General features: G+C 45.4%; 2 protein-coding genes across 2 annotated transcripts in view; one reads left to right on the forward strand and one right to left on the reverse strand.

Annotated features, from left to right (window-relative positions):
* TAFA4 (TAFA chemokine like family member 4) overlaps positions 1 to 26,159 on the reverse strand; it is a 301,486-nt gene that overhangs the window by 211,373 nt on the left and 63,954 nt on the right. The gene's annotated exons all lie outside the window — the stretch shown is intronic.
* Positions 18,782 to 25,914, forward strand: LOC120945212 (general transcription factor II-I repeat domain-containing protein 2B-like). The gene is made up of 2 exons (XM_040359199.1): positions 18,782 to 19,292; positions 25,371 to 25,914. Exons 1-2 carry the CDS (start codon positions 18,845 to 18,847, stop codon positions 25,838 to 25,840), a joined length of 918 nt encoding a protein of 305 aa, XP_040215133.1. The 5' UTR covers positions 18,782 to 18,844; the 3' UTR covers positions 25,841 to 25,914.

The following is a 26,159-nucleotide window of genomic DNA, read 5'->3' on the forward strand; positions in this document are numbered from 1 at the left end:
CCATGCCACCAGGGGGCCCCATCAGGGTTGCCAGCCTCAGTAAAACCAGGGACAGTGTTTTTAAAAAAATTCCAAGATTATAGCTGCCCCGTCTCTCCAGTACCTTTTCAGTGTTTGTATGTGTATTCTGTGTTTGTATGTATACAGTGTGTGAATACTGTGTATGTATACTGTATTTGTGTGTGTGTGTGTGTGTATACAGTGTGACCCCATAATCTATTGCCTGGGGGCCCCATAATCTCCTATTGCCCGGGGGCCCCATAATCTCCTCTTGCCCAGGGGCCCCATGAGTTGTCCGTCCGACCCTGCATGTGACTCGTTAGTGTTATCGCTCTCACTCTCTCATACTGGTCACTGGAAGTTCAACATGGCACCTCATGGCAAAGAACTCTGTGAGGATCTAAAAGAATTGTTCTCTACATAAAGATGGCCTAGGCTATAATAAGATTGTCCAGACTCTGAAACGTATGAGTGCTTCCTGTATGAGAGGCCAGGTAATTTTCTTTTATTTGCCTATCTCTCATTTTATGGATATGGCAATATCAGTATGATCCTAAAAATACATATAGTTATTTACATATAATATCCTTGTTTGCCCCTCCAGATGGTCCTTCAGCCTACCTCCAGCATCTTCTAAATGTGCTTCTATACATTTGTGCTTGGAATAGAGCATCCCCCCCCTCTCTATAGTACACCACATGACTCTACCTTAAAAGGTTCTCCTCCTGATGCAGTCCTAATAAATATATTTTTAGGCGGGTTTATCAATATTTACAGATAAAAAAATGGGTTTTATTTTATTTCATACCCCAAGCCATTCTGATTATGATATGGACTATGATCTAGCCATCATTCTTTATATTTTGTGTACAAAATGTGTTTTCCATTTATTTACTTCCTGTGTATATATTGTGTGATTTTGCCTTTTTGTGTTTCAGTAGTGCTTGACAAAAAAAACTCCTGAAGAAGCCAAATCGAATGGCGAAACATGTTGAGAGATTTGTCTGTAAGCATATTTGAAACTCATTGTATGATGTATTTTTTATTCTATCTATTTTTGTATAATAACATTTATTTTTGATATAAATCATTTGTATTTTTCATGCACCTTACAAATCCCATTCAATTTCCTTATGTTAATCCTTTAATCATAGGATGTGGTGCCTATTTACAATTGACAGGTAATACAACAATTCGACGTTTTAAAAATGTCTACAGGTTACCTGTTAAGACTTACAGAGAATATCTTGCACTAGAATTATTGATCTCGCTCTAACGATCATGGCAATACCTCACATGTGTGGTTTGAACACTGTTCTGTTCGCTTCTACACGCAAGCACAGAGGGATGGAGCACTTAAAAAAAAAATAGTATTTATTTTAGTTCATTTTTTTTTAACACTATCACCTTATAAAAAATTCTGATCACATTTATTGCTGTCACAAGAAATGTAACATGTAAACACCCCTTATGACAGTAATAGGCAGTGACAGGTGCTCTTTATGGAAAGATCTGGGGTCTATAAGATCCCAAATCCCTCCTTTGCACTTAAAGTGGAGTTCTGCCCACCCCAGGAAAAATTAAAAGTCAGCAGCTACAAATACTGCAGCTGCTGAGTTTTAATATATATGGACACTTACCTGTCCAGGGAGCCTACGATGTCGGCACCCCAGCCAATCTTTAAATCAGCTGTTGGGTGCAGCCGCCTTCATTGCCGGTAAGGGAACCCAGGAGTGAAGTCTTTCTGCTTCACAGCCGGTTCCCTACTGCAAATGCGCAAAGAGAGCTGCGCTTTTTAATTGGCCTGAAGGCAGATGGAGGAGGGGGCAGAGCTTCATCCGCGGCACCGTCCCTGAAAGTAGGAAAGGGGACCTGTCAAAAAACAGGTCCCTATTCCCCCCTGAAAGGTGACAAATGTGGCACCGGAGGGGGGGAGGAGATGAATGAGCGGAAGCTTCACTCTTGGGTGGAACTCCACTTTAAAAACATTCAAAACGCCAAGTTTGGCAGTTTTGAATACTTTTTTTTATTTGGCGCCTTTAGGTCTGCAGTAAACCGGAAGTGATGTCATGGCAGCGCTTCCGGGATACTAGATCCGAGACCCGATCAAAGCCGATTCCGGCCTCTGGCCAGCTGGTGGACGAACCGGATGGCTGCTCAAGCCTCCCGGTTGGACAGGAGAAGCCCGGGCGAGACGCGAAAGATGGCGGGAGGGGGGGAAACGTCCCCTCCCTCTGCTTGTAATAACAGCTGAGCGGCTGCATCAGTTGTCATTAAAAGAAAGCCGACCGTCGGCTCTAAAAAACGGCACAATACCTTCAAGCCTAAGGTCGCATATTTGCGTTACGTCGGCGTGAAGGGGTTAAGCAATGAAGGGGCAAAAGACAAGACCATTGTTGGGCTGAGCCAGTCCTTCTTACCTATACCATTCCTCCCCGCAGGCATACAACCAACCAATGGCATTTGTGAACCAAGGCCCATTTCATTTGTGTACAGAACCTGACTATGTCCCCCTAAAGACCTGGGATCCACAATGCTATAATACTAATGCCACTTACACACATTCCGACAACAAAACCGTGGATTTTTTTCCGACAGAATGTTGGCTCAAACTTGTCTTGCATACACACGGTCACACAAATGATGTCGGAAATTCCGCACGCCAAGAACACGGTGACGTACAACACTACGACGAGCCGAAAAAAGAGACGTTCAATGATTCCCGGGAAGGGGAAGGATTTTTGCACACAGACAATCGGAATTTCCGACAAGAACTTTTGTTGTCGGAAAAATTGAGAACCAGCTCTCAAACATTTGTTGTCGGAGATTCCGACAGCAAATGTCCGATGGGGCCTACACAACTTTTCCAACTACAAGCTCACATCGAACATTTGTTGTCGGAAATTCCGACCGTTTGTCTACGCGGCATAAGTGTACAAGAAATGTCAAAAATAGAAAGAAAATGAAAACTTTGCATGATAAATGTTCACTTTTGTCTTTTCGCCCTGCTCCACTTACCGTTCACCATCCTATAAAGCGCTGATTTCCGTACAGGCACTGCTCCATTAACCTCCTCCGCCGGTAACAGGACTTGTTCTGCAATAGACCAGACAATATTTCCCCCTAGCTTGGGAAGATAATCACTGGATGTGCTCCCTTTGTCATTACGAATATCATTATTTTCTGCATCATTTTACTGAAGGGAGCAATGTCTTGACATTTAAAAAACACACACTCATTAGTAACATAATCCCGGTATGCCTGGAGCGCGGCAATTAGATAGCGGGTAAACGCCAATTTTCATACTATTTTCAATTTTCCCGTCTGATATTATTTCACATTTCAGAGTTTGTAGCATCTCACATTAGCGGTGTTAGTCATATTTAGTTCAGCGGTGGTTTGTACATGGCGTTATTGACGTGTAGGTGGCGGGCTGGGGGTTGGTGTAACAAGACTTTCTAGTTATGTACAATGACAGCGAGATCTCCGCACTGATCACCATTTCCCTAATGTTGTTTTCTCCAACCCAGTCAATTAAAACTATTGTCACAAAATATTTGAGTCATTTCTGTGCGTATTTTTTTTTTTATCTCAGTTTTTGGTTCAGTTATTATACTGGGAATTGTACAAGCAGCAAACAAATTTTTAAACCTGATGCCGCGTACACACAATCATTTTTCGGCATGAAAAAAAAACAGCGTTTTTCGGCATTTAGAAAAAACATTGTTTTTCCAACTTCGTCATTAAAACAACGTTGCCCACACACCATCGTTTTAAAAAAATGCTCTAGCAAAGCGTGGTGACGTACAACACGTACGACGGCACTATAAAGGGGAAGTTCCATGCAAAGGACGCCACCCTTGGGGCTGCTTTAGCTGATTCCGTGTTAGTAAAAGACGATTCGCGCTTTTCTGTCTGTTACAGCATGATGAATGTCCTTTACCCCATTATGAACGGTAGTTTTACCAGAACGAGCGCTCCCGTCCAGGGCTGTATCCTGGCCTAGGCCAACAAGGCCCAGGCCTAGGGCAGCACGTTGCAGGGGGGCAGCATGGAAAGAGTCCCCAACGCTATACTGTTATTGTAGCGCCTGTCTTATGGGGCGTACTGGACAGAGAGACAAATTAGTCTAGTGCCCCCATAAAGCAGCCGCACTGCTTTCGGCCAGCATTCCACAACTGTGGGAGGGCGGAGCTTCTAATTTTGACTGTCCTATTATCCTGAACCACAAACCTTCCTCACTGTGATATGTATTTTCTGCTGCACCATTGGCATGGTTATATCTTCTTAGTCCTCTCCATAAAATTTGCAGAATTTTGTGCCTAAAGTAGAACTATAGGCAACACTTTTTTTTAGGGAAGGGCGGTCTTAAACAGCAAGGGGTGTGGCCTTGACAGGAAGGGGTGGGTCATATTTAAATTAGGGGCTGTTTAGTCAGGCCTAGGGCAGCACAAAACCTAAATACACCACTGCTCCCGTCTCATAACTTGTTTCTGAGCATGCGCAGTTTTTTTACGTAGTTTTAGCCCACACGCGATCATTTTTCACAACCCGAAAAACGACATTGTTTAAAACGACGTTAAAAAATGCAGCATGGTCGAATTTTTTTTTTGTCGTTTTTCAGAACCTGAAAAATTATGTGAAGCCCACACACGATCATTTTAAATGACGTTTTTGAAAAACAACGTTTTTTTCATGCCGAAAAATGATCGTGTGTATGCGGCATTACTCCCCCCCCCCCCCCCCCCAGCCAAGTAGGATCCTCGTTCCAAGAAAGTGCTCAGAATAAAAAATGCAGCATGTTCGAAAACATCAATGAGCCTCAGAAATATACCTCTGCCACAGGTCCCCTCTGTGTTGAATTCTTGGAGATATCCCTCCTTAATTGAGTTACGTCTGGATCTCCTTCAACTTGTCGCCCAGGTACCGACTGACAGGTGATCAATCCCTCGGTGTCCGGCTACCTCGATCCCCGGTGGTTTGTCCAGGGCCTTTTGGACCTCCAGCCTCTCAATGGCGCTCCTCAGACTGACTCCCCACCGAACAGCAGTACAGCTTGGGATCTTCAAATGGGAACCCAGTCGATCACTGGGTCCCCGCCACTGTTCAGATGCTCCGGGTCAGCATGGCGCCGAAACCAGGAACACCACTTGGCACGCACGCCCCGGCCAGGTAGGCCATAACGCTGGGGCGCCGTGATGTGACCACCCTAAAGGTGGGTCCCACACTGGACAAAGAAGAACCCAGAACCAATGGCGTCTGCCCCATAAATACCCCTCCCCAGCATGCACAGCGAGGACAAACCCTTGTGATTGGCTGCTGGGAAAGAGCACCCAAACCGTGACTCCACTGCTGCCACCTGCAGCACCTGGGCTGGAAGAACACCCCAGTACAGCAGAATGAGCCCGCAGCACAACCAAGCTGAGACAGAGACCGCATTTTGCTACTAACAATCTGGATCAGAGTTTAACTACACTCTGATCTACCCTTAAATTTAACTAGCACCAGTACTGTAAAGTACATAGGTGCTACACATGTATGGTTGTACTACTTGTTCTACTAATCAACTTCTGTACAACAAGCCTGTCTGTTTTTTCCTGAACGATCGGTGCCATTGCTATAGCTGACAACACTGATCAGTGTGTTCTGATAGCGGGGAAGGCTTCTTGCGCTCAGAACACAATAGCTCAGTGGGAGTGATTTCTGCATCCACATTGAATACGAGGAAGGGGGAATCGGATCATTTCCTTTTTTTGTTCAATGGTTGAATGAAAAAAAATATATATATTCATTTATGGACTGCTTAACATTTTAAATTATCCATCACTTTCTTCTCAGAAAAAAATGGTTGCAGAAAAAAGAGGCTGAATCTTCCCAATAGTGACACCAACATCCAAAAAAGCACTAATAAAACAAAAACAAACCTAATATCAGTCCAGTATGTGTATTTATAATAAAATGTATATGCAAACAAAATAACTCCACCGTGAATTCTAAATGAAATTGTCTTCATATTAATATCCACATAAAAAATGTAGAAGACTCCTCCAGATGAAAAAAACACACACTCCACACCGGTGCCCAAATCAGAGGTTTCCTGGAACAGTATGACCCTCAAAATGAGAAGTCATATAACGCTTGAAAGTGATTAGCTCCAATCCTGAATATATGGTGTTGCCACCTCACTCTACCATACACACTATATTCTCAAAAGTATTGTGACGCCTGCCTTTACACACACATGAACTTTAATGGCATCCCAGTCTTAGTCTGTAGGATTCAATATTGAGTTTGCCCACCCTTTGCAGCTATAACAGCTTTAACTCTTCTGGGAAGGCTGTCCACAAGGTTTAGGAGTGTGTCTATGGGAATGATTGACTATTCTTCCAGAAGCGCATTTGTGAGGTCAGACACTGATGTTGCACAGGAAGGCCTGGCTCACAGTCTCCGCTCTAATTCATCCCAAAGGTGTTCTATCGGGTTGAGGTCATAATCTGTGCAGGCCAGTCAAGTTCCTCCACCCCAAACTCGCTCATTCATGTCTTTATAGACCTTGCTTTGTGCACTGATCCAAATCATTTGGTGAAGGAGGGATTATGGTGTGGGGTTGTTTTTCTGGGGTTGGGCTTGGCCTCTTAGTTCCAGTGAAGGGAACTCTGAGGCCCCATACACACGAGAGGACCGTATCCGCGGAAAAATCCTCTCGAGGATTTCCTGGGATTTTGATCCGATGGAGTGTACTTACCATCGGATCGAAATCCGCGCCGAAATCCCATTGCGATGACGTGTCGCGCCGTCAGCCGCGATGATGACGCGCATGCGTCGAATCATTACGACGCATGTGGGGGATTGATTCGGACGGATTGATCCGGTGAGTCTGTACAGACCAGCGGATCAATCCGTTGGGATGGATTCAAGCGGATAGATTTGAAAGCATGTCTTCAAATTTTTATCCGCTGGAAATCCATCCCAGGGGATAAAAATCCCGGCCTTCCCAGAAGAGTTAAAGCTGTTTTAGCTTCAAAGGGAGGGCCAACACAGTATTGAACCCTACAAACGAAGACCGGGATGCCATTAAAGTTCATGTGCGTGTAAAGGTAGGAGTCCCCAAATTTTTGACAATATTGTGTATATTGGCAGCCACTCAGGGGAATGCACCTGCAGCAGCAGAGAAGAGGCGGGTCACAGCCTTTCTGTAGATAATCAGTAGATAATCAGTCCTCTTAGAGCAGGATTCAATGGCTAACTGCGGGAAGGGTAATATGGACCACTTCTCCTGTGCGAGGCATCTTCTTTTTTGAGCCATTGGTCCACCAATGTAAACCCCATGCATGTGCAAAATGCCTGGAATGGGCCATTACTAAACTGTGCAGTGTACACACACACAAAAAATTCCAAATAAAAATATGTTTTGGCAAAAGGGACTTACAAATCTCTTCCAATAGCATTTTTTTAGGGTTGATATTGACTGCTGTGTGTTCCTCAGCCACTCATCACCAATACAAGTCCAGCTCCAGAGAGGGCACACCGGCATGTGGCTCCTCTACAACCTTAGATCACCGGGTTATCCAAATTTATACTAAACGAGTGTCAATACATCACTTTGCCCAGGTGATGAGAACAAATTAAAAAAGGTGGAAAACAGAACATGCTGTATCCTAAAATCTCAAGTACGGTGTTGATATTTTTAGGGGGCAATCGTGTGAACTTGTAGCAGTTATCTAATCTATTTTTAATGACCTGTTTATTAAAGTGTGAAAAGAGCAATTAAGCTGAATATGAAAAACTTAAATAAAGTGCAGCACAATCACAAGCGTACTACAATACCATAAATAAATCAAGCAAAAAGTAATAATATTCTCCAAATAAAAAATGTATGTGAAAAATATATGCATATATACCGATACAGACTGAAAAGAAAACAGTCCATGAACATATGTAAAATATTTAAATAAGCAAAAATATAAGTACACTATCACAATAAGTATCCTTTGTGCATAGGTTCTCGAAGTGAAATATACAAAAAATGATTTTGCATGAAAACAGTGCTCCAAAAACTTCAACAAAGTCTTGCGTGAAGAGAATGCGCCAAACAATATCTTGCACCACAGTGTGCCACCACCTCACACTCTGGCCCCTTACCACACAATTTGACCTACACACTGGTACGGTCTAATAGCGCTTCTTCCAATATTGGGAATAAATCCACAGGTATCTTCAGACCCACTGTTATTATATATTGTATCGATATAATGGCGAGACTCCCATCACCACAAATGCATGAGAAAATGGGGAGACCATCATGGTGCAGTATTAAAGATGTCATTTTTTATTTAAAAAAGGGTTAAAATACTGACAAATGTTGTGCACTAGGGACATCTAGTTCACCAGGTGATTCACATAAAGCGAAAATTTTAAAATTGAAGGTCCCCTTAAGGATGAGCATCCCTGGATGGATGCCGGAGTTGGCCGGAAAACACGACAAGCACAATGACATCACGTGGCCCCGCTCACTGACGCGTTTCGTCATGTGACCAAGACTTAATCATAGGATGGCTCCTCTACATCCTTAGATCACCAGATTATCCAGATTAATACTGAATGAGCGCCAATACATCACTTTGCCAGGGTAAAAAGGACAAATTAAAAAAGGTGGAAAATAGAACACGCTACGTCCTAAAATCTGGCAATTGTGTAAACTTGTAGCAGATATTTAATCTATTTTTATTGACCCGTCTATTAAAGTGTGAAAAGAGCAATAAAGCAGAACAGCCATGAATGAACAAGTACACATACCTCAACCCCTGACATACCTTTTTTCCAAAAATCTGCTGTCTTTTTACATCATAGGTCTTCTTACAGTGTCAGAATTAAGGTGAGTATTGCATTGTAAGATGTTTTTCCTGTTGGACAATGTATTTTTTATTTTGAGCCAAAAAGTGGAGTTGCGCTACAAAAAGTGAATATGCCTTATTCAGGTCATGTATGAAAAATTGTGTGAACCTATTCACACAATTTTTCATACATGACCTTAATAAGGCATATTCACTTTTTGTAGCGCAACTCCACTTTTTGGCTTATGATATTTATGTTTGTATAACATTTTTGAGTTTGCTGCATTTTTCATTTGTATTTATATTTGGTATGCGCACTATTTTCACATTTTCTATTTTTTATTTTAAAGCTGAAGTTTAGGCATAAATTGTATTGCATAATACAGGTCCTTTCACACGAACGTTTTTAATCGGGCCCGCCTGTTCGTTTTTAGGGCAGACCTGAATAGAACCCCTGCTTTTCTCTATGAAGCAACAGGTGTTTATTTACACCCACCTGCATCCAAACTGATCCTATCTGCCAAAAAACAGACAGATTGGGATCGGAACGGATGGCAGTCAGGTGTAAACGGACAAGCAGTCTGTTTAAATCCGACCACCCATGGAGTAGAGCGGGCTGTGTCTGTGTCCCCTCTTCATAAGCAGAGTGGACACGGACATTTCCTCCGCCAGCTCAGCGGGAATAAGAAAACAGATCCCTGCTAAATAAATGGATGTCCAACAGAAAACGTGATGAAAGTGGCAGCATCGACCCAGGTAAGCTGTTAAGAGATGAAGGTGTCTCAAAGAAAAATTAAAAGGTCCTCCACCAAGTAATATCTTATAGGCTTACCAGACAGTCATGACCTTCTGGTAACAGAAAGTTCAGAAGGCACATCAACCCCAAAGGGCTCATAAAAATCTTTCCAAACAGGATCCTTAGAAATACTCCACTCCTCATGAAGGGTACCACAGAGTCCGCGATCATAAATAAAAGTGTGGTCATAGAAATATAAATGAAAAACTCCAGATAGTGTATACCTGTGAAACTTTTTATTAAGAGTAGAATAAAACTTACATTTAAAATGTATCAAAAGCGCTTTGTAAACAAACTGCGGCAGATGTACAAAATAGTTTCTCCCAGACTTTCAGGTAGCACGATGACGTCACACTAGGCTGTCCCCCCTGCTGAGCAAGTGGATCACAGCCAGAGTCTGTCCTGTGTGAAAATACCCTAATGCCCCGTACACACGTGCGGGATTTCCGACGGGAAAAGTTCCCGTCGGAAATCCCGAGGGGAAAGCCAAGAAGCTGCTCGGTCAGTCTTTCCTCCTACATACGAGAGGTCTTCCAGACAGGAAAACTGCGATGGAGCTTTGGTCGGGAATCTCGGCCGTGTGTATGCGCCATCGCAGTTTTTCCCATAGGATAACTGCCAAAAAACGCCGGGCAAAAGTCCACCGGTTTTCTGGGGGGGGGGGGGGAGAGAGCTGGTTCTCCGGCGGTTTTTGGGCAGTTTTCCTGTCGGAAAAACTCAGAGGAGCATACACACGGCCGGAATTCCCGGCCAAAAGCTCTCCTTAAAGTTTTCCCGTTGGGAAAACCGGACGTGTGTACAAGGCTTTACACTGGTCCAGGCTGAACCAATGGAACATCTTGTATTTTCCCTAATGAATACAAGGCACTTTCTGATTCAATGAGGTTGAGATCGTGCCATCACTGCCTGCCACTTCACCTTGTCTGGACTTGTATGTATTGAAATAAAATTCAAGGTGCTCTGTGAATGATGACAGTGCTAAATATGCATACTTACATTGGTCCAAGCTAGACTATAGTAACTATGCTATAAAACTCATACCTAAACTTTTCACTTTGAGTTGAAGCTAGGCTTTAAATCTTATGCAGCGCTACCCCCTGAAGAAAGGTGTCCAGGAGTCCTTTCCCCAATAGCTGCCGCAAAGCCAGGCACGCGGTAGGAAAGCCTGCGGACAGTTCATTGCTTGTCAAGGACATGGCAGATGGCTTCGCAGGCCGTTCCTTAGGCCCACTTTCACACTGGGGCGTTTTTCAGGCACTTTGGCGTTAAAAAAAATGTGTCTGTAAAGCATCTGAATGAAGCCTCATCTGCAATCCCAATGTGAAAGCCCGAGTGCTTTCAGAGCCCTTTCACACTGCCAGCGCCCGAAAAATGCTGGTAAAGCTCCACTAAGGCCCCTTTCACACTGGGGCATTATTCAGGCGCTTTGGCGTTAAAAAAAGCACCTCAATGGGAAGGTTGCTTGCAGGACTTTTTTTTGATGCCCTGCCAGCGCAGCGCCTCAGTGTGAAAGTGCTTGGGCATTCACATTGGGATTGCAGATGAGGCTTCTTTCCGGCACTTTACAGGCGATTTTTTTTAACGCTTTTCATACTGGGGCGTTTTTTAGGCGCTTTAGTGTGAAAGCACTCAGGCTTTCACATTGGGATTGCAGATGCAGCTTCTTTCAGGCGCTTTACATGCACTCTTTTTAACGCTAAAGGGCCTGAAAAAGTCAGTGTGAAAGCGGTCTAACAACCAGCTATTCTTCACATAGAATTTAAATCGGTCTATTTCTAATCATTCTGAAAATGTGGAATTCGTTCGAAATTTTTTAATAAAACCAAACTAGGAGGCATACCTGCCTTGGACTGCTGTTTGCACAAGTCCCTAAGAAGTTTTGGGGGTATGGTGGGTTTCTTTGCAAATTGCTCCTAGTTCCTTTAGGCCCAGGAGAAGTTGTCCTAACCACTTTGCCTTTATTTTCTAATTGTGGCTGATGCAATTCTCTTTGTTGCATCAGATTTCCATTCAGCTGTGTATAATTTGTACTGGATAAGGGCTGGATAATAAATGGCCTGCTGCTAAGAGTGTCCACACTAATGGGACTCAGCACTGGAGACAAGGGAATTAAGGTGATATTGCATCATTAGGTTATTTACAAGTGATCTAGTGATCTACAGCTCATGATTTGTATGCCCATTAGTTTAAAGAGATTCTCCACATTTTTCAAGACATATACATCCTGTTGGTGAAATAATTTAAACAAAGTGTGTGTTCAGGAAAAGCTTATTTTGCAGTGTTATTAATATGTAAAAATGTTGAGGTCCTTAGACTGGTCACAAGTGTACTTTAAAGCAGAACATCACCAAAAAAAAAAAAAATCTGTAAAAGATAAATAAAAGCTTTGACGGCAACTCATATCTTTTGTGCAGTACTTGTTTTCTGCCTTAAAGGGGTTGTAAAGGATTTTTTCCCCCCCTAAATAGCTTCATTTACCTTAGTGCAGTTCTCCTTCACTTACCTCATCCTTCCATTTTGCTTTAAAACGTCCTTATTTCTTCTGAGAAATCCTCACTTCCTGTTCTTCTGTCTGTAACTCCACACAGTAATGCGAGGCTTTCTCCCTGGTGTGGAGAAAGCCTCTTGAGGGGGGAGGGGGCGAGCAGGAGGGTCAGGACACTCTCTACTTTGCAGATAGAGAAAGGAGCTGTGTGTTAGTGGGTGTCCTGACACTCCTGCTTGCCCCCTCCCCCCTCAAGAGGCTTTCTCCACACCAAGAAGAAAGCCTTGCATTACGGTGTGTAGTTACAGACAGAAGAACAGGAAATGAGCATTTCTCATAAGAAATAAGGACATTTAAAAGAAAAATGGAAGGATAAGGCAAGTGAAGGAGGAGAATAACGCTGTCCGCCAGGAAGGACTTAGTGTATAGGGTTCTTTATACCCTATACAGACATATATCTTGAGGCAGGAAGCCAGACTGTCCACAATCACAGAACCTTGCCGTCAATTGAAGCTTAATTTTCTATGAACAAATTCAGTGAATGAGTTCTTCCTTGAAGGCCACATCATCTTCTAATGGTAAAGTAATGTATCTGGTCAAACCCATAAGGGACACCCTGAGCAAAAGGGGTGACTCCAAATGCTGGACACCTCTCTCTTCACAAAGGCATCATTTTGACATCTGCTGTGAAAACATGCTTGTTTGCTCCATTAATTCAGTCACCATAGGAAAATTGCAAAGTGGCCTTCGGAGGCACTTGAAAAATACAGTACTTCCCCTGCTTTCCTTCTATCTTGAGGCATCTCACTGGAACAAGTGGATAAAAGTCGTCTTCACTTGCATCTTATTATTTGGAAGAGTCTGAAGAAAGTTGGTTTGCCTGAGAAAGCTCTTGAGATCAGTTACTAGTTTTTGAAGGAAAACTGGACCTTGCCAGAACAGATGACTCTTGTACAAGGGGAGTTCGAACAACTCATTTAGAGTGTTTTGACCACATGCTTAAAGGGGTTGTAAAGGTTTGTTTTTTATTTTCTAAATAGGTTACTTTAAGCTAGTGCATTGTTGGTTCACTTACCTTTTCCTTCGATTTCCCTTCTAAAAAAAAATGTCTTTGTTTTCTTTGTCTGAATTTCTCACTTCCTGTTCTTCCTCAGTAAGCTGTTCTGAATGACTAACCCCCAGCCAGTACATGGGGGCAAGCTTACAGAGGAAAAACGGGACGGCCCAGATCCACAAAGAACTTACGCCGGCGTAAGTTCTAAGATGCCCCGTCGTATCTTTGTTTTGTATCCACAAAACAAGATATGACTGAATGTGGGCTCGATCCGACTGGCGTACATCTTAGTACGCCGTCGGATCTTAGGTGCATATTTACGCTGGCCGCTAGGTGGCGCTTCCGTAGATTTACACAAGGAATATGCAAATTAGGTAGATACGGCGATGCTCAAACGTACGTCCGCCCGTCGCATTTTTTTACGTCGTTTACGTAAGGCTTTTTTCGGCGTAACATTACCCCTGGGTCTATGAGGCGTATGCAATGTTAAGTATGGACGTCGGGACAGCGTAAAATTTTCCGTTGTTTGCGTAAAACGTTCGCGAATAGGGCTTTGCGTAAATTAAGTTCACGTCGAAAGCATTGACTATTTGCGACGTGATTTCAAGCATGCACACTGGGATACCCCCACGGACGGCGCATGCGCCGTTCCAAAAAAACGTAATTTACGTGGGGTCAAGATGTATTGACATAAAACACGCCCACATCTTAGCCATTTGAATTCCGCGCCCTTACGCCGACACATTTACACTACGCCGCCGTAACTTACTTAGCAAATTCTTTATGGATACGGAAAATACGCTCTAAGTTACGACGGCGTAGTGTATCTGAGATACGCTACGCCTGCCTAAAGATAGGCAGATCTTTGTGGATCTGGGCCAGTGTGAGATATTCAGACAAAGGAAAAAAAAACATTTAAAAGGGAATTCAGAGGAAAAGGTAAGTGAACCAACAATGCACTAGCTTAAAGGAACCAATTTAGAAAAGAAAAACCTTTACAACCCCTCCGAACCTTTACAACCCCTTATGACAACTTTTTGGTCTGCGTCATTTCCATCACTGACTGCTTGAACAAGGCAGGATTCATTCAATCATGTTCACCCGCGTCTCTCTCTCTCTCTCTCTCTCTCTCTCTCTGGAAGAGTCTGAAAGGGCTGCTTGCCTAGAAAGCAGATGGGCACTGCCCCCTACCTTCTGTGTTAGCGCTGGTCTTTATTTGGGGTTGGCATTTGTTTTTCTGCAGAAGGCAGGCAAAAAATATTGGGGCAGATTCACAAAAGAGATACGACGGCGTATCTCCTGATACGCCGTCGTATCTCTGAGATACGAGGGTCGTATCTATGCGCCTGATTCATAGAATCAGTTACGCATAGATCTCCCTAAGATACGACAGGTGTAAGTGACTTACACCGTCGGATCTTAGGCTGCAATTCTAGGCCGGCCGCTAGGTGGCGATTCCATTGCGGTCGGCATAGAATATGCAAATGACTAGTTACGCCGATTCACGAACGTACGCTTTGCCCGTCGCTGTAACTTTACGTCGTTTCCGTCGAGATACGCGTCGTAAAGATAGGCATGCCCCCTAGGTGGTCTAGCCAATGTTAAGTATGGCCGTCGTTCCCGCGTCGAAATTTGAAAATTCACGTCGTTTGCGTAAGTCATCCGTGAATGGCGCTGGACGCCATTTACGTTAACGTCAAAACCAATGACGTCCTTGCGACGTCATTTAGCACAATGCACGTCGGGTAATTTTAGGGACGGAGCATGCGCTGTAAGTTCGGCGCGGGAACGCGCCTAATTTAAATGGTGCCCGCCCCATTTGAACTAGGCGGGCTTGCGCCGGGCGGATTTACGCTACGCCGCCGCAAGTTAACAGGCAAGTGCTTTGTGAATCAAGCACTTACGCTGTAAACTTGCGGCGGTGTAACGTAAATGGAATACGTTACGCCGCCGCAGCGCAGCCGGATTCTATGTGAATCTGGCCCATTGAGCTTGTTCAATCACTATTAAGCTGAAGCTCAGTGCCTCATCCATAAGGAAGCTCAGCAGCTCCGCAATATTAAGGCAAGTGTCCAATCCAGCCGTGATATTGCACTGCTTCCCCATTGAGAGTAATTTACACCTCATATGCCGCCCCAGAGACCGGCAGAGGCAATCCCTGATAAACTATGGCATAGTTTATCAGGGATTGCCTCTGCTGGTGATGCCAGTGATGGCGAACGCGTGGCACGCGTGCCGCTCCCGGCACGGCAAGCTGTTTTGGTGGGCACGCGGTGACAATGCAGAAATGTCAAAGAAAAAAAAATTAAATCGTCAACCGCAACTAGAAACTACATTTCCCACACTACCCTGTGCTAGCGGTGACGTGTCCGAGTGGGCGTAACTTAGAATGAGCGCCCGGAGGTCACGTGTTAGCTTGCTACCCAATGAAAGCTCTCAGATCATCCACTGCCTGACGTGCTGCTGGGCGTGACTGGGAGCATGAGGAGAAGACGCACGGCGGGAAAGAGCTGCAAGACTCGTGAAGCCATCTTCTTCATTGCGCAGTTTGATTCAGCTGCAGACAAAGGTAAGAATACTTATTACTCGAATACTATTTAGACATGGGATACCTGGGTCGTTTTATGGGTTGCCCTGCTAACATCACCCAATCTAAAATGTAAAATTTTGCTGAACAATTACTTTAGCTAATCTCGCTGGTGGGTGTTCTGACAGTTGCTGACTGACTTGGGAAACTTTGTTCTGCAAACATATTACCCCCCTCATTGCTGTTATTGGGTCTAGTTGTCCTTTGCAAACATATTACCCCCCTCATTGCAAATGACACCTAGGCCCAAAAACAGCAATGAGGGAGGTAATATGTTTGCTGTTATTGGGCATAGGTGTCATTTGCAAACATATTACCTCCCTCATTGCTGTTATTGGGCATAGGTGTCATTTGCAATGAGGGGGGTAATATGTTTGCAAATGACACCCAGGCCCAATAACAGCAATGAGGGGGGTAATATGTTTGCAAAGGACACCTAGGCCCAATAAAAGCAATGAGGGGGGTAATATGTTTGCAAATGACACCCAGGCCCAATAACAGCAATGAGGGGGGTAATATGTTTGCAAAGGACACCTAGGCCCAATAAAAGCAATGAGGGGGGTAATATGTTTGCAAATGACACCCAGGCCCAATAACAGCAATGAGGGGGGTAATATGTTTGCAAAGGACACCTAGGCCCAATAAAAGCAATGAGGGGGGTAATATGTTTGCAAATGACACCCAGGCCCAATAACAGCAATGAGGGGGGTAATATGTTTGCTGTTATTGGGCCTAGGTGTCATTTGCAAACATATTACCCCCCTCATTGCTGTTATTGGGTCTAGGTGTCCTTTGCAAACATATTACCCCCCTCATTGCAAATGAGGGGGGTAATATGTTTGCAAATGACACCTAGGCCCAATAACAGCAATGAGGGGGGTAATATGTTTGCAAAGGACACCTAGGCCCAATAAAAGCAATGAGGGGGGTAATATGTTTGCAAATTACACCCAGGCCCAATAACAGCAATGAGGGGGGTAATATGTTTGCTGTTATTGGGCCTAGGTGTCATTTGCAAACATATTACCCCCCTCATTGCTGTTATTGGGTCTAGGTGTCCTTTGCAAACATATTACCCCCCTCATTGCAAATGAGGGGGGTAATATGTTTGCAAATGACACCTAGGCCCAATAACAGCAATGAGGGGGGTAATATGTTTGCAAATGACACCTAGGCCCAAAAACAGCAATGAGGGAGGTAATATGTTTGCTGTTATTGGGCATAGGTGTCATTTGCAAACATATAACCCCCATCATTGCTGTTATTGGGCCTGTGTCCTGGCCTATGGACAACAATGACACACTTTTTTTTTTTTTCATTTTAGCCCTTTGGATTCTTCTTTGCAATTCTTGTAGAATCTACAGCAGCTTCCAGACCCAGCAGAGCGGTGTCAGCAGCGGCACAGCGCGACTTCTTGTTTCACAGGACATTGGACGATTTGAGCTTATATCTGTCTACATTAAAAAAAGTAAGTTGCTAAGGGTCACATCTGGCCCCCGGGCTACGGTAGTTTCCTGTGTCCCTATGGACAACAATGAAAACATATTTTTTTTTTCATTACAGCCCTCTCTCCGGGATTCTACTTTGCAAATCTTGTAGAATGTACAGCAGCTTTCAGACCCAGCAGAGCGGTGTCAGCAGCGGCACAGCACGCCTTGTTGTTTCACAGGACATTGGACGATTTGAGCTTATATCTGTCTACATTACAGAAACGTAAGTTGCTAAGGGTCACATCTGGCCCCCGGGCTATGGTAGTTTCCTGTGTCCCTATGGACAACAATGAAAACATATTTTTTTTTTCATTACAGCCCTCTCTTTGGGATTCTTCTTTGCAATTCAGAATCTACAGCAGCTTCCAGACCCAGCATAGCGGTGTCAGCAGCGGCACAGCGCGACTTCTTGTTTCACAGGATATTGGACGATGTATATCTGTCTACAAAACCGTGAGTTGTTCTACCTTTTTTGTGAAATGTTGCAATAATATTTTTGGTATAGGTAGGTAGGGATAGATTTGTATTGGGTGCTTCATCCATCCTTATTTTATACATTTTGTGTTTTTTGTAGACATGAACAACCAAAAATGAGTACATCAAAAAAAGCAAAATTAAAAACAGATAGTGGAAGATCATTCCAAGAGACCTGGACACAGTCATTTGGAGTGATTGAACGCAATGGGAAAGCGTTATGTGTTCTGTGTAGTGAAAGTGTGGTATCTCGCACATCTAGTGTCAAACGTCATTTTGATACCAACCACAAAAGTGTTGCCGAACTTGGTGTAGCTGAAAGAAAAGAGTTTCTTGATGGGAAATTGAAGAGATATCACTGCCAGTATCGTAGTTTTTGCAACTATCTTTCTAAAACAAATTATCTGGCAAATGCCAGCTTTGAAATTTCACTGTGCATAGCAAAACATGGAAAGCCCCTCTCTGATGGCGATTTTATCAAAACGGCCATGTTGGCTGTGAGTAATTCCCTTTTTCATGAATTTCCAAACAAGGACAAAATTAAGCAACGAATCTCTGAAATGCCACTTAGCAGAAATACTGTTAAAGATAGAGTCCTGCGTATGGCAAGTGATGTTAGTCAGCAGCTCACCACTGACTTACAAAAGGCAGCCTGTTACTCCATGTGCTTGGATGAAAGCACAGACATAAATAATCATGCAAGGCTAGCAGTAATTTTGCGTTATGCTGTTGGTGACACCATGAGAGAGGAGCTCATGAAACTGTTGTCTTTGCCTGGAAGAACACAAGGGATAGATATCTACAATGCTGTGATGGAGGCTTTTGTCTCACAAGACATAAGGCCAGAAAAAGTGGTTTCAGTTACTAGTGACGGGGCACCTTCCATGGTGGGGGTAACATCTGGTTTCATACAGTTTTTTGTCAAAGAAGCAAAGCACCCAGTCATTCAATTTCATTGTATTATACATCAAGAAGCTCTTTGTGCCAAGGAAAGCAGCAAAATATTAGACGATATCCTCAAGGATGTCACAAAAATGGTGAATTACATCATGGCTCGTGCTCTTAATTTTCGACAGTTTCAAGCACTTCTTGATGAGGTACAGGCACAGTATAATACTTTACTTATGTACAATAATGTACGATGGCTAAGCAGAGGACGGGTCTTGGAGAGATTTGTAGCCTGTTTGGATGAAATTAGGCTGTTTATGAATGACAAGGGGCAGGAATATCCACAGCTCACTGATATGACCTGGCTCACCAATCTCATGTTTTTTACTGATTTTACAATACACTTCAATGTCCTGAACAAAAAACTGCAAGGTTTAGGGAAAACAGCAGAAAGAATGTTTTGTGATATCAGAACATTTGAGAGAAAACTGCAGGTTTTTGAAAGAGACCTTGAAAGTGGGCAGCTGAAATATTTTCCCAATCTAAAAATGCATTTGGAAAATTCTACAACATTTACAGACAATCCAAACCATCATGAAATCTACAAAGAATTTTCTAGCATTATAGCAGTTGCAAAGGAGAATTTTGGCAACAGATTTGTACAGTTCCGTAAGATGGAAACAAGTTGGAAGGCTGGACGGAGGCCGGCCTGTGTTTGTAGGCGGAGTCTGGGGGAGTACTTATCCTCCCTTCTCTGCCGGGTCCAGCGTCGGCCTCCGTTCCTGTTGATGTGCGTCACTTCCGCCGCGACCGCCGACGTCATTGCTGTGCGCCGACTAGCGTGGAGGGAGCTGAGATCGCGGCTCCAGTGTGTCTCCAGGCCTCGAGGGCTGTCAGGTATCGTGGGGGGGGGCCGCGTCCAGCATTGGGGACTTGCGTCCGCCGCTTACATTCGCCCGCAGGTGCGCCTCGTGGCAGCGGGGGGGGGGGGGTGGGCCGGGCGCTCATTTCAGCATCCACAGGGGAAACCCTCGGGAGCCTCGCAGGGGGATAAACTCAAAGGGGGGGGGGGGTCAGGCATGTCGCCAGATCTGGCTGGAGGGGCTAGAGGTCGGGGGGGGGCTTCCTGGTATCTGCCTGCATGCTGGTGTCATGTTCATCTGGCTTATCATTGGTATCATTGGTAAACTGACTACCCTGTGTCATGTTATTTTCCATGCAGATTTGCCAGTCTTGGGAGGGGGGGGGGGGGGAAAAATCTGTCACATCAGTTGTGGGGGGAATTCATCATGGGCATCTGGCACGACCAGGCGATTCATCTTACTACAGCCATGCGATTTTCCTTATAAATGGTCATGCGTTTGTCTTGTTAAAACAGTCATGTTTTCTTGGTAAACAGTCATGCGATTTGTCGGAAAACGGTCATGTGATCTGTCTGACGAAACGGTCATGCGATTTGTCCGATGTATCGATCATGCGATTGGTCAGTCATGCTGATGTAACAGTCATGCGATTTTGTCTGATGTAACAGTCATGCGATTTTGTTTGATGTAACAGTCATGCGATTTTGTCTGATGTAACAGTCATGCGATTTTGTCTGAGGTAACAGTCATGCGATTTTGTCTGATGAAACGTCATGTGATTTTGTCTGTTGAAACGGTCATGCGATTTTGTCTGTTGAAACGGTCAGGCGATTTGTCTGATGAAATGGTCATGCGATTTATCTGACAAACGGTCATGCGAAGGGGGGGTAACTGCACGGTTGCCATGAACTAACTACCATGCGATTTGTCTGGTCAGGACGGTCTTGCGTTTTGGCTTGGCAGATCATCATACTTTAGTCTTCAGGGATTGTCAGGCGACATATCGTCAGTACGTGTCATAAGTTAGGTTTGGGTAATCTCATGCGATCTGTCAATGGTAAATTGTCATGCGACTTCACTGATAGGTCGGTCATCTTCAGTGTGTCGGACGTGCGGTTTTTTCATTGATCAATCGGTCATGCGTTTGCTTCAATCTTACAAAGAGGGCAGTTGCCACCTCACTGGGCATTTCGGGTGGGGGATGCGGTCGCTTAGGGCGGCAATTTCACATCGTTACCTCATTCATTTCTGTTGTCTGGTTATACATTTCTTGCGCTCATTTCTCCATCGGTACATGGTATTAACTCTTTCAGGTCGGATTACAGTGTCTTCCCGGTGTCAGCTGGTACGTATTTGCTCGCTTTTAGGGGTATAGTTAGTTTTTCCAGGTCCATATTGCTTTCTGGTTCTGTCACGTCTACAGTTCCGTACAGGCTGAGGGTCATTAATTGATTGTTGGACCACAATCTTCTCGCCGTACATCTCATGTCTGGTATGGCACCATCATTTCTCATTCATACATACCCACCACGCTCCTGTGGGTATCGTAGCCCTGAGTGTTCGTTTTAATTACCTGTTGTCGCGCTGCAGGTCGCTCGGGCTCACTCATTTCGCTCATTTCGTTTCATCATTTCAGGGTCGGGGTCCCGCTTGGTAGATCACGCGCTATTTCCGGCCACCTAGGCTGTCACGCATTTGGGCTGGCTGAGGGGCGAGGGCTTTCATGTTATTCTTTGAAGTTTGTCTCTTTAGATTTCGGTATGTCTCAAGTGGCTGATAGCGAGGACTTCTCGTTCGTCCCGCCTACACCGCCTCGCGGGGGTTCGGAGCTCGGAAGTTCACCGTCCTTGAGAAGTTGGACCGTACCCAGACTCATGGCTGAACTCCGCCGCAAAGGCATTCCTTTCCCCTCTTCGGCTAGGAAAGCAGAACTGTTTAGGCTATGCTTCCCACCCCTGTCACAATCATCTCCCGCCACCAGCGCTGAGCATGCGACGGTGCATAACGCATTGGTACAGGTCCATGCGCTGCTAAACACAATGGCTACCTCCATGGTCCAGTTGCAGGAAAGGATGGAGGTGATGGAGGCCCGGGCCGTGGCTAGTACAGTAATACCAGCCTCTACCGTGGTGGATGCAGCATCCCCAGCGTTAGCGCTCCCAAGCCCAGCCGCAGGTAATGTCGCTACTTTCCCTTCAGCGGTACCATCTCCGTCGGCTGCCCCACCTGTGGTATCTCCAGCCCATTTCATCCCGGCCAACATCAAAAAGGACATCTTGGAGGGGAAAGATGTTAACTTGGCCTCCCTGCTCATAGCGGCTCAGGATGTGTCGGAGAACAAATCTTTTTCTTGTGGGGAGGTATCTGTAGTTCTAAAGACCAAAGACCCCAGGCTGAGTCGGAAACTCAGTGTACCGGAATTTGTGCTGGCTTTTGGTATTTTTAGGGATATCATCTGCGCTGTTAGCCCAGGTAGAAGGGAGGAGTTGGACCTTTATCTTCACAAGGTTGTGGATCTGGCCCATAAATACGGTGGCACAATTTTTTATGATTACCACCGATCCTTTGCGGCTAAGGTGGCAGCTACCTGGGCTCAGTTCCAGGTGGTGTCATGGTGGGGGGCCGTTGACATGGAGCTATTTTGCAGACACTTTGCTGGTCAAAAATCCCCGGTATGTACCAGCTGCCAGTCCTCGGCTCATACCACGGCCTGGTGCTCCAATGTGGAAGCCTCCAGTCAGGTAGGGCCCTCCAGGCAAGTGGCAGGGGGGTCTGCTGGAACCCTGGGGCAGGTGGACAAGTTGGGTAGACCCATACGATACCTTGGGAAAGCGCAGCTGTGTAACAACTACAATTATGCAGGTTGCAATTTCAACCAGTGTAGATTGTTGCATGTCTGCGCTAACTGCTTCAGGGCCCACCCCAAGTCCGCCTGCTTGATCAAGCCAATTAGCACAGCCTGACTAAGCCGAGTCAACGTTTCTTTGCTTGGGGATCTCCTTGAGGACCACCCAGCACCAGCAGTCAGGCAGTTTTTGCTGGAAGGGTTTTCGGCAGGGTTTCATACTGGCCTCATCACCCTGCCAACAGAAACTTTCGAGTGTAATAATTTAAGGTCTGCAGAGAACAACCCAGTGATGGTCGACGAGTTGCTTCTAGCAGAGCTGGCCAAGGGGTTCCTCATCGGCCCCTTTTCATCGTCCCCCTTTTCCATGTGGAGGGTGAGCCCCATCGGGGTGGTCTCCGGCAAATTTTCTAATAAATTCCGTTTAATTTACGATTTGTCTGCGCCTCATTCCTCTCATATTCCTAGCCTCAACTCACTCATCCCCTCCGAGGAATTTTCACTAAAATATGCATCTGTTGACTTGGCTATCCAACACATCCTACAGTTGGGTAGGGGTGCTTGGCTTTCCAAAGCGGATATCACTGACGCCTTTAAACTACTTCCCATTAGTCCGGCCCTCTGGCAGTGGCATGGTATCAAATGGCGAGGGCAGTATTTTTTCGCTACCAAATTAACGTTTGGTTCAAAAAGCAGTCCGTTTTTGTTTGACACCTTTGCCCGGGCATTGCATTGGATCCTGGAGGACTACGGTAGTTGTCAAAGGGTCATTCACTACCTTGACGACTTCCTGTTGTTGGAAGACCCTGGGCGCCCACCCAGGGATCTGCAGGTGCTTACGGGTTTATTTTCAGGGTTAGACGTCCCGCTAGCAGCTCATAAAATGGAGGGCCCAGCCAAGGTCATCACCTTCTTGGGGATCACGCTGGACTCTGAGCTTATGGTCGCTAGCCTGCCCTTGGAGAAGCTGGCCAGGATTCGTCAGGTCATCCATCAGTTTGTCCGTTCCCCGGTATGTTCAAAAAGGGACTTGCAGTCTCTTTTGGGGATGCTCAACCATGCCATGAGGATCATTCCTCAGGGTAGGGCGTTTGTGTCCAGGTTACTGGCTGTGCTTCCCCAGGGTCAGGATTCGGACTCCCCGGTCAGGTTGCCAAGGGATGCCCAAGCCGATTTGATCATGTGGGATCAGTTCCTCTGTCGCTGGAATGGTATCTCCATGTTCATCCCGCAGCCTTCAGAGAATTCCCCTCGAGTTTTTTCTGATGCTGCCGCTTCGGTCGGGTTTTCCGCCATCTTTGGTCAGCAATGGTTAGCTAGTCGCTGGCCCCCAGAGGTGTCCCATCTGCCAAAATTTGCTCTCACTTCTGCATTGTTTGAGATTTACCCAATCCTGGCGGCGGCAGTCACTTGGGGCCCTGGCTGGGCAGGTAAGTCAGTCATATTCTTTACGGATAATTTGGCTACAGCCAGAATTATCAATAAAGGCAGGTCAGGATCCCTTTTGATCATGTCATTTATGCGCAAGCTGACTTGGCTGGGCTTGTCGTATAAATTTCATTTCCAGGGGGAGTTTATTAGGGGAGATCAGAACGGTGCAGCAGATGCCTTATCTCGGCTCAACATGCCACAATTTTTCTTTCAGCATCCGGCAGCAGATCGGACGGGCCAGCCAATTCCCCCCTTTGCACTGTTGGTCATGGATTAAGTTTTTTCCGGTCGCAGGCGGTCGAGCTGGCCAACAGGTCGTTGTCCAGGAACACGCTGAAGGCATATACCACGGGTTGGAGGGTTTTTCTCAGATTCATGTCTCTATTTCCGTGTGAGGGTCCCACAGATTCTTCATACTTCATGTCGTTTTCTGCTTATTGCCATAGTGAGCTAACCTTATCGGCCAGAACCATCAAGACATATTTGGCAGGGGTTCAGCATTTCAGGTCCCTACAAGTGCCGGACAGGCCGTCCATTTTTGCTGCTCACCCTCTAAAAGCCGTGCTGAGGGGTATCCAGAGAACTCAGGGGTCCTCACGGTTATCCCGGCAACCCATTACCGGGCAGATTTTCCGCGACCTGTCGGATATTCTGTCCTCTTCCCCTTTTGGTATGGGACCCAGCTTGGTCCTTAAAGCTGCCATCCACCTCAGCTTCTTTGGGTTCCTCCGTCCCGGGGAGGTGGCCAGAGCCAGCTGCCATGCTCCAGTTTTGCTCAGAGGGAGTCTGACCAGGTTTCCCGAGCATTACGAGCTACAGCTCCCAAACAACAAGACCAGGCAGATTGGTCAGGGGTTTGTGGTAAAGTACTATCAGACTCACAATCGCTGGTGCCCGGTTGAGGTGCTCGACTCTCTCTGCAGGGTATTCTCAAACTCACCCCGGGATAGTCCGTTGCTCCCCTTTCCTGCGCATCCTATCACCGCCAAACAATTCATTGGGCACGTCAGGATTCTTCTTGCCAAACTGCATCTGAATCCAGGGCGCTTTTCCGGACATTCCTTTAGAATTGGGGCAGCGTCCGCAGCATCCAAGCAAGGGGTCCCGTCATACATCATCAAGCACATGGGTCGCTGGAGTTCCTCCTGCTATAGTAGATATATCCCTGAACCTCACTTGGAGGTGCGTAGGGCGTTTGCCACCCTGTTGGATTAATGTACTCTGTTTTCAATAAAGCTTCATTACCTATCTTGTGTCTTTTGCCCTCTTTTAGGCGTACCGTCCAGCTAGGCCAAGGCACGCCACAGGCCTTGGTGGTTGGGGTCACTACGTATTACGGGTGAAGATTCTGACTACAAGTTGGAAGGCTGGACGGAGGCCGGCCTGTGTTTGTAGGCGGAGTCTGGGGGAGTACTTATCCTCCCTTCTCTGCCGGGTCCAGCGTCGGCCTCCGTTCCTGTTACCCACCCTCCCGGTCCCCTTTTTCAGGTATAGGCTTAGTTATTCATTTCTCATATTCAGGGTATGCCCTCTTTTAGGCGTACCGTCCAGCTAGGCCAAGGCACGCCACAGGCCTTGGTGGTTGGGGTCACTACGTATTACGGGTGAAGATTCTGACTACAACCCTGAGTTTTCTTACTTCTCCAGATAAAGCCAAATTTGAAGAACTTGATCTTTCCTGCTTACACTGGTTAGATTTAGAAAATTTGGAAATGGAGCTACTGGAATTTCAAGAAAGCTCTATCTGGAAAAATAAATTCTCTGACCTGCGTGCCACTCTTGAAAAGATGGAGTGTGAAGGGATGACCAAAGACAGCACAGTTGCTAGTTCAGAAAATGAAATACTTAAAGTGTGGAATTCTCTGCCAAATAATTTTAAGGCAATGAAAACACTTGGGATTGCTTTCCTTACTTTGTTTGGGTCATCCTATGCTTGTGAGCAGCTGTTTTCAGCATTGAATTATATCAAATGTGATGCCAGAAATAGACTAACAGATGATTTGAGTGCTGTATGTGTTGCTCTCAAACTAACGGAGTATGAGCCAAGGTTTGACAAGTTATCAGCATGCATACAACAGCAAAAATCACATTAATTGTGCAAAAGCATCCCAAATCTTTATCAACGCCCAGCCAAGGCATCTTTAAAAATGCCCAGCAATGGCATCTTTAATAATGCCCAGGCAAGGCATCTTTACCAATGCCCAGCCAAGGCATCTTTAAAAATGCCCAGCCAAGGTATCTTTAAAAATGCCCAGCAATGGCATCTTTACCAATGCCCAGCCAAGACATCTTTACCAATGCCCAGACAAGGCATCTTTACCAATGCCCAGCCAAGGCATCTTTAAAAATGCCCAGCAATGGCATCTTTAATAATGCCCAGGCAAGGCATCTTTACCAATGCCCAGCCAAGGC

Source organism: Rana temporaria, chromosome 7 (genome assembly GCF_905171775.1).
Source record: "Rana temporaria chromosome 7, aRanTem1.1, whole genome shotgun sequence".
Classification (NCBI taxonomy): Eukaryota; Metazoa; Chordata; class Amphibia; order Anura; family Ranidae; genus Rana; species Rana temporaria.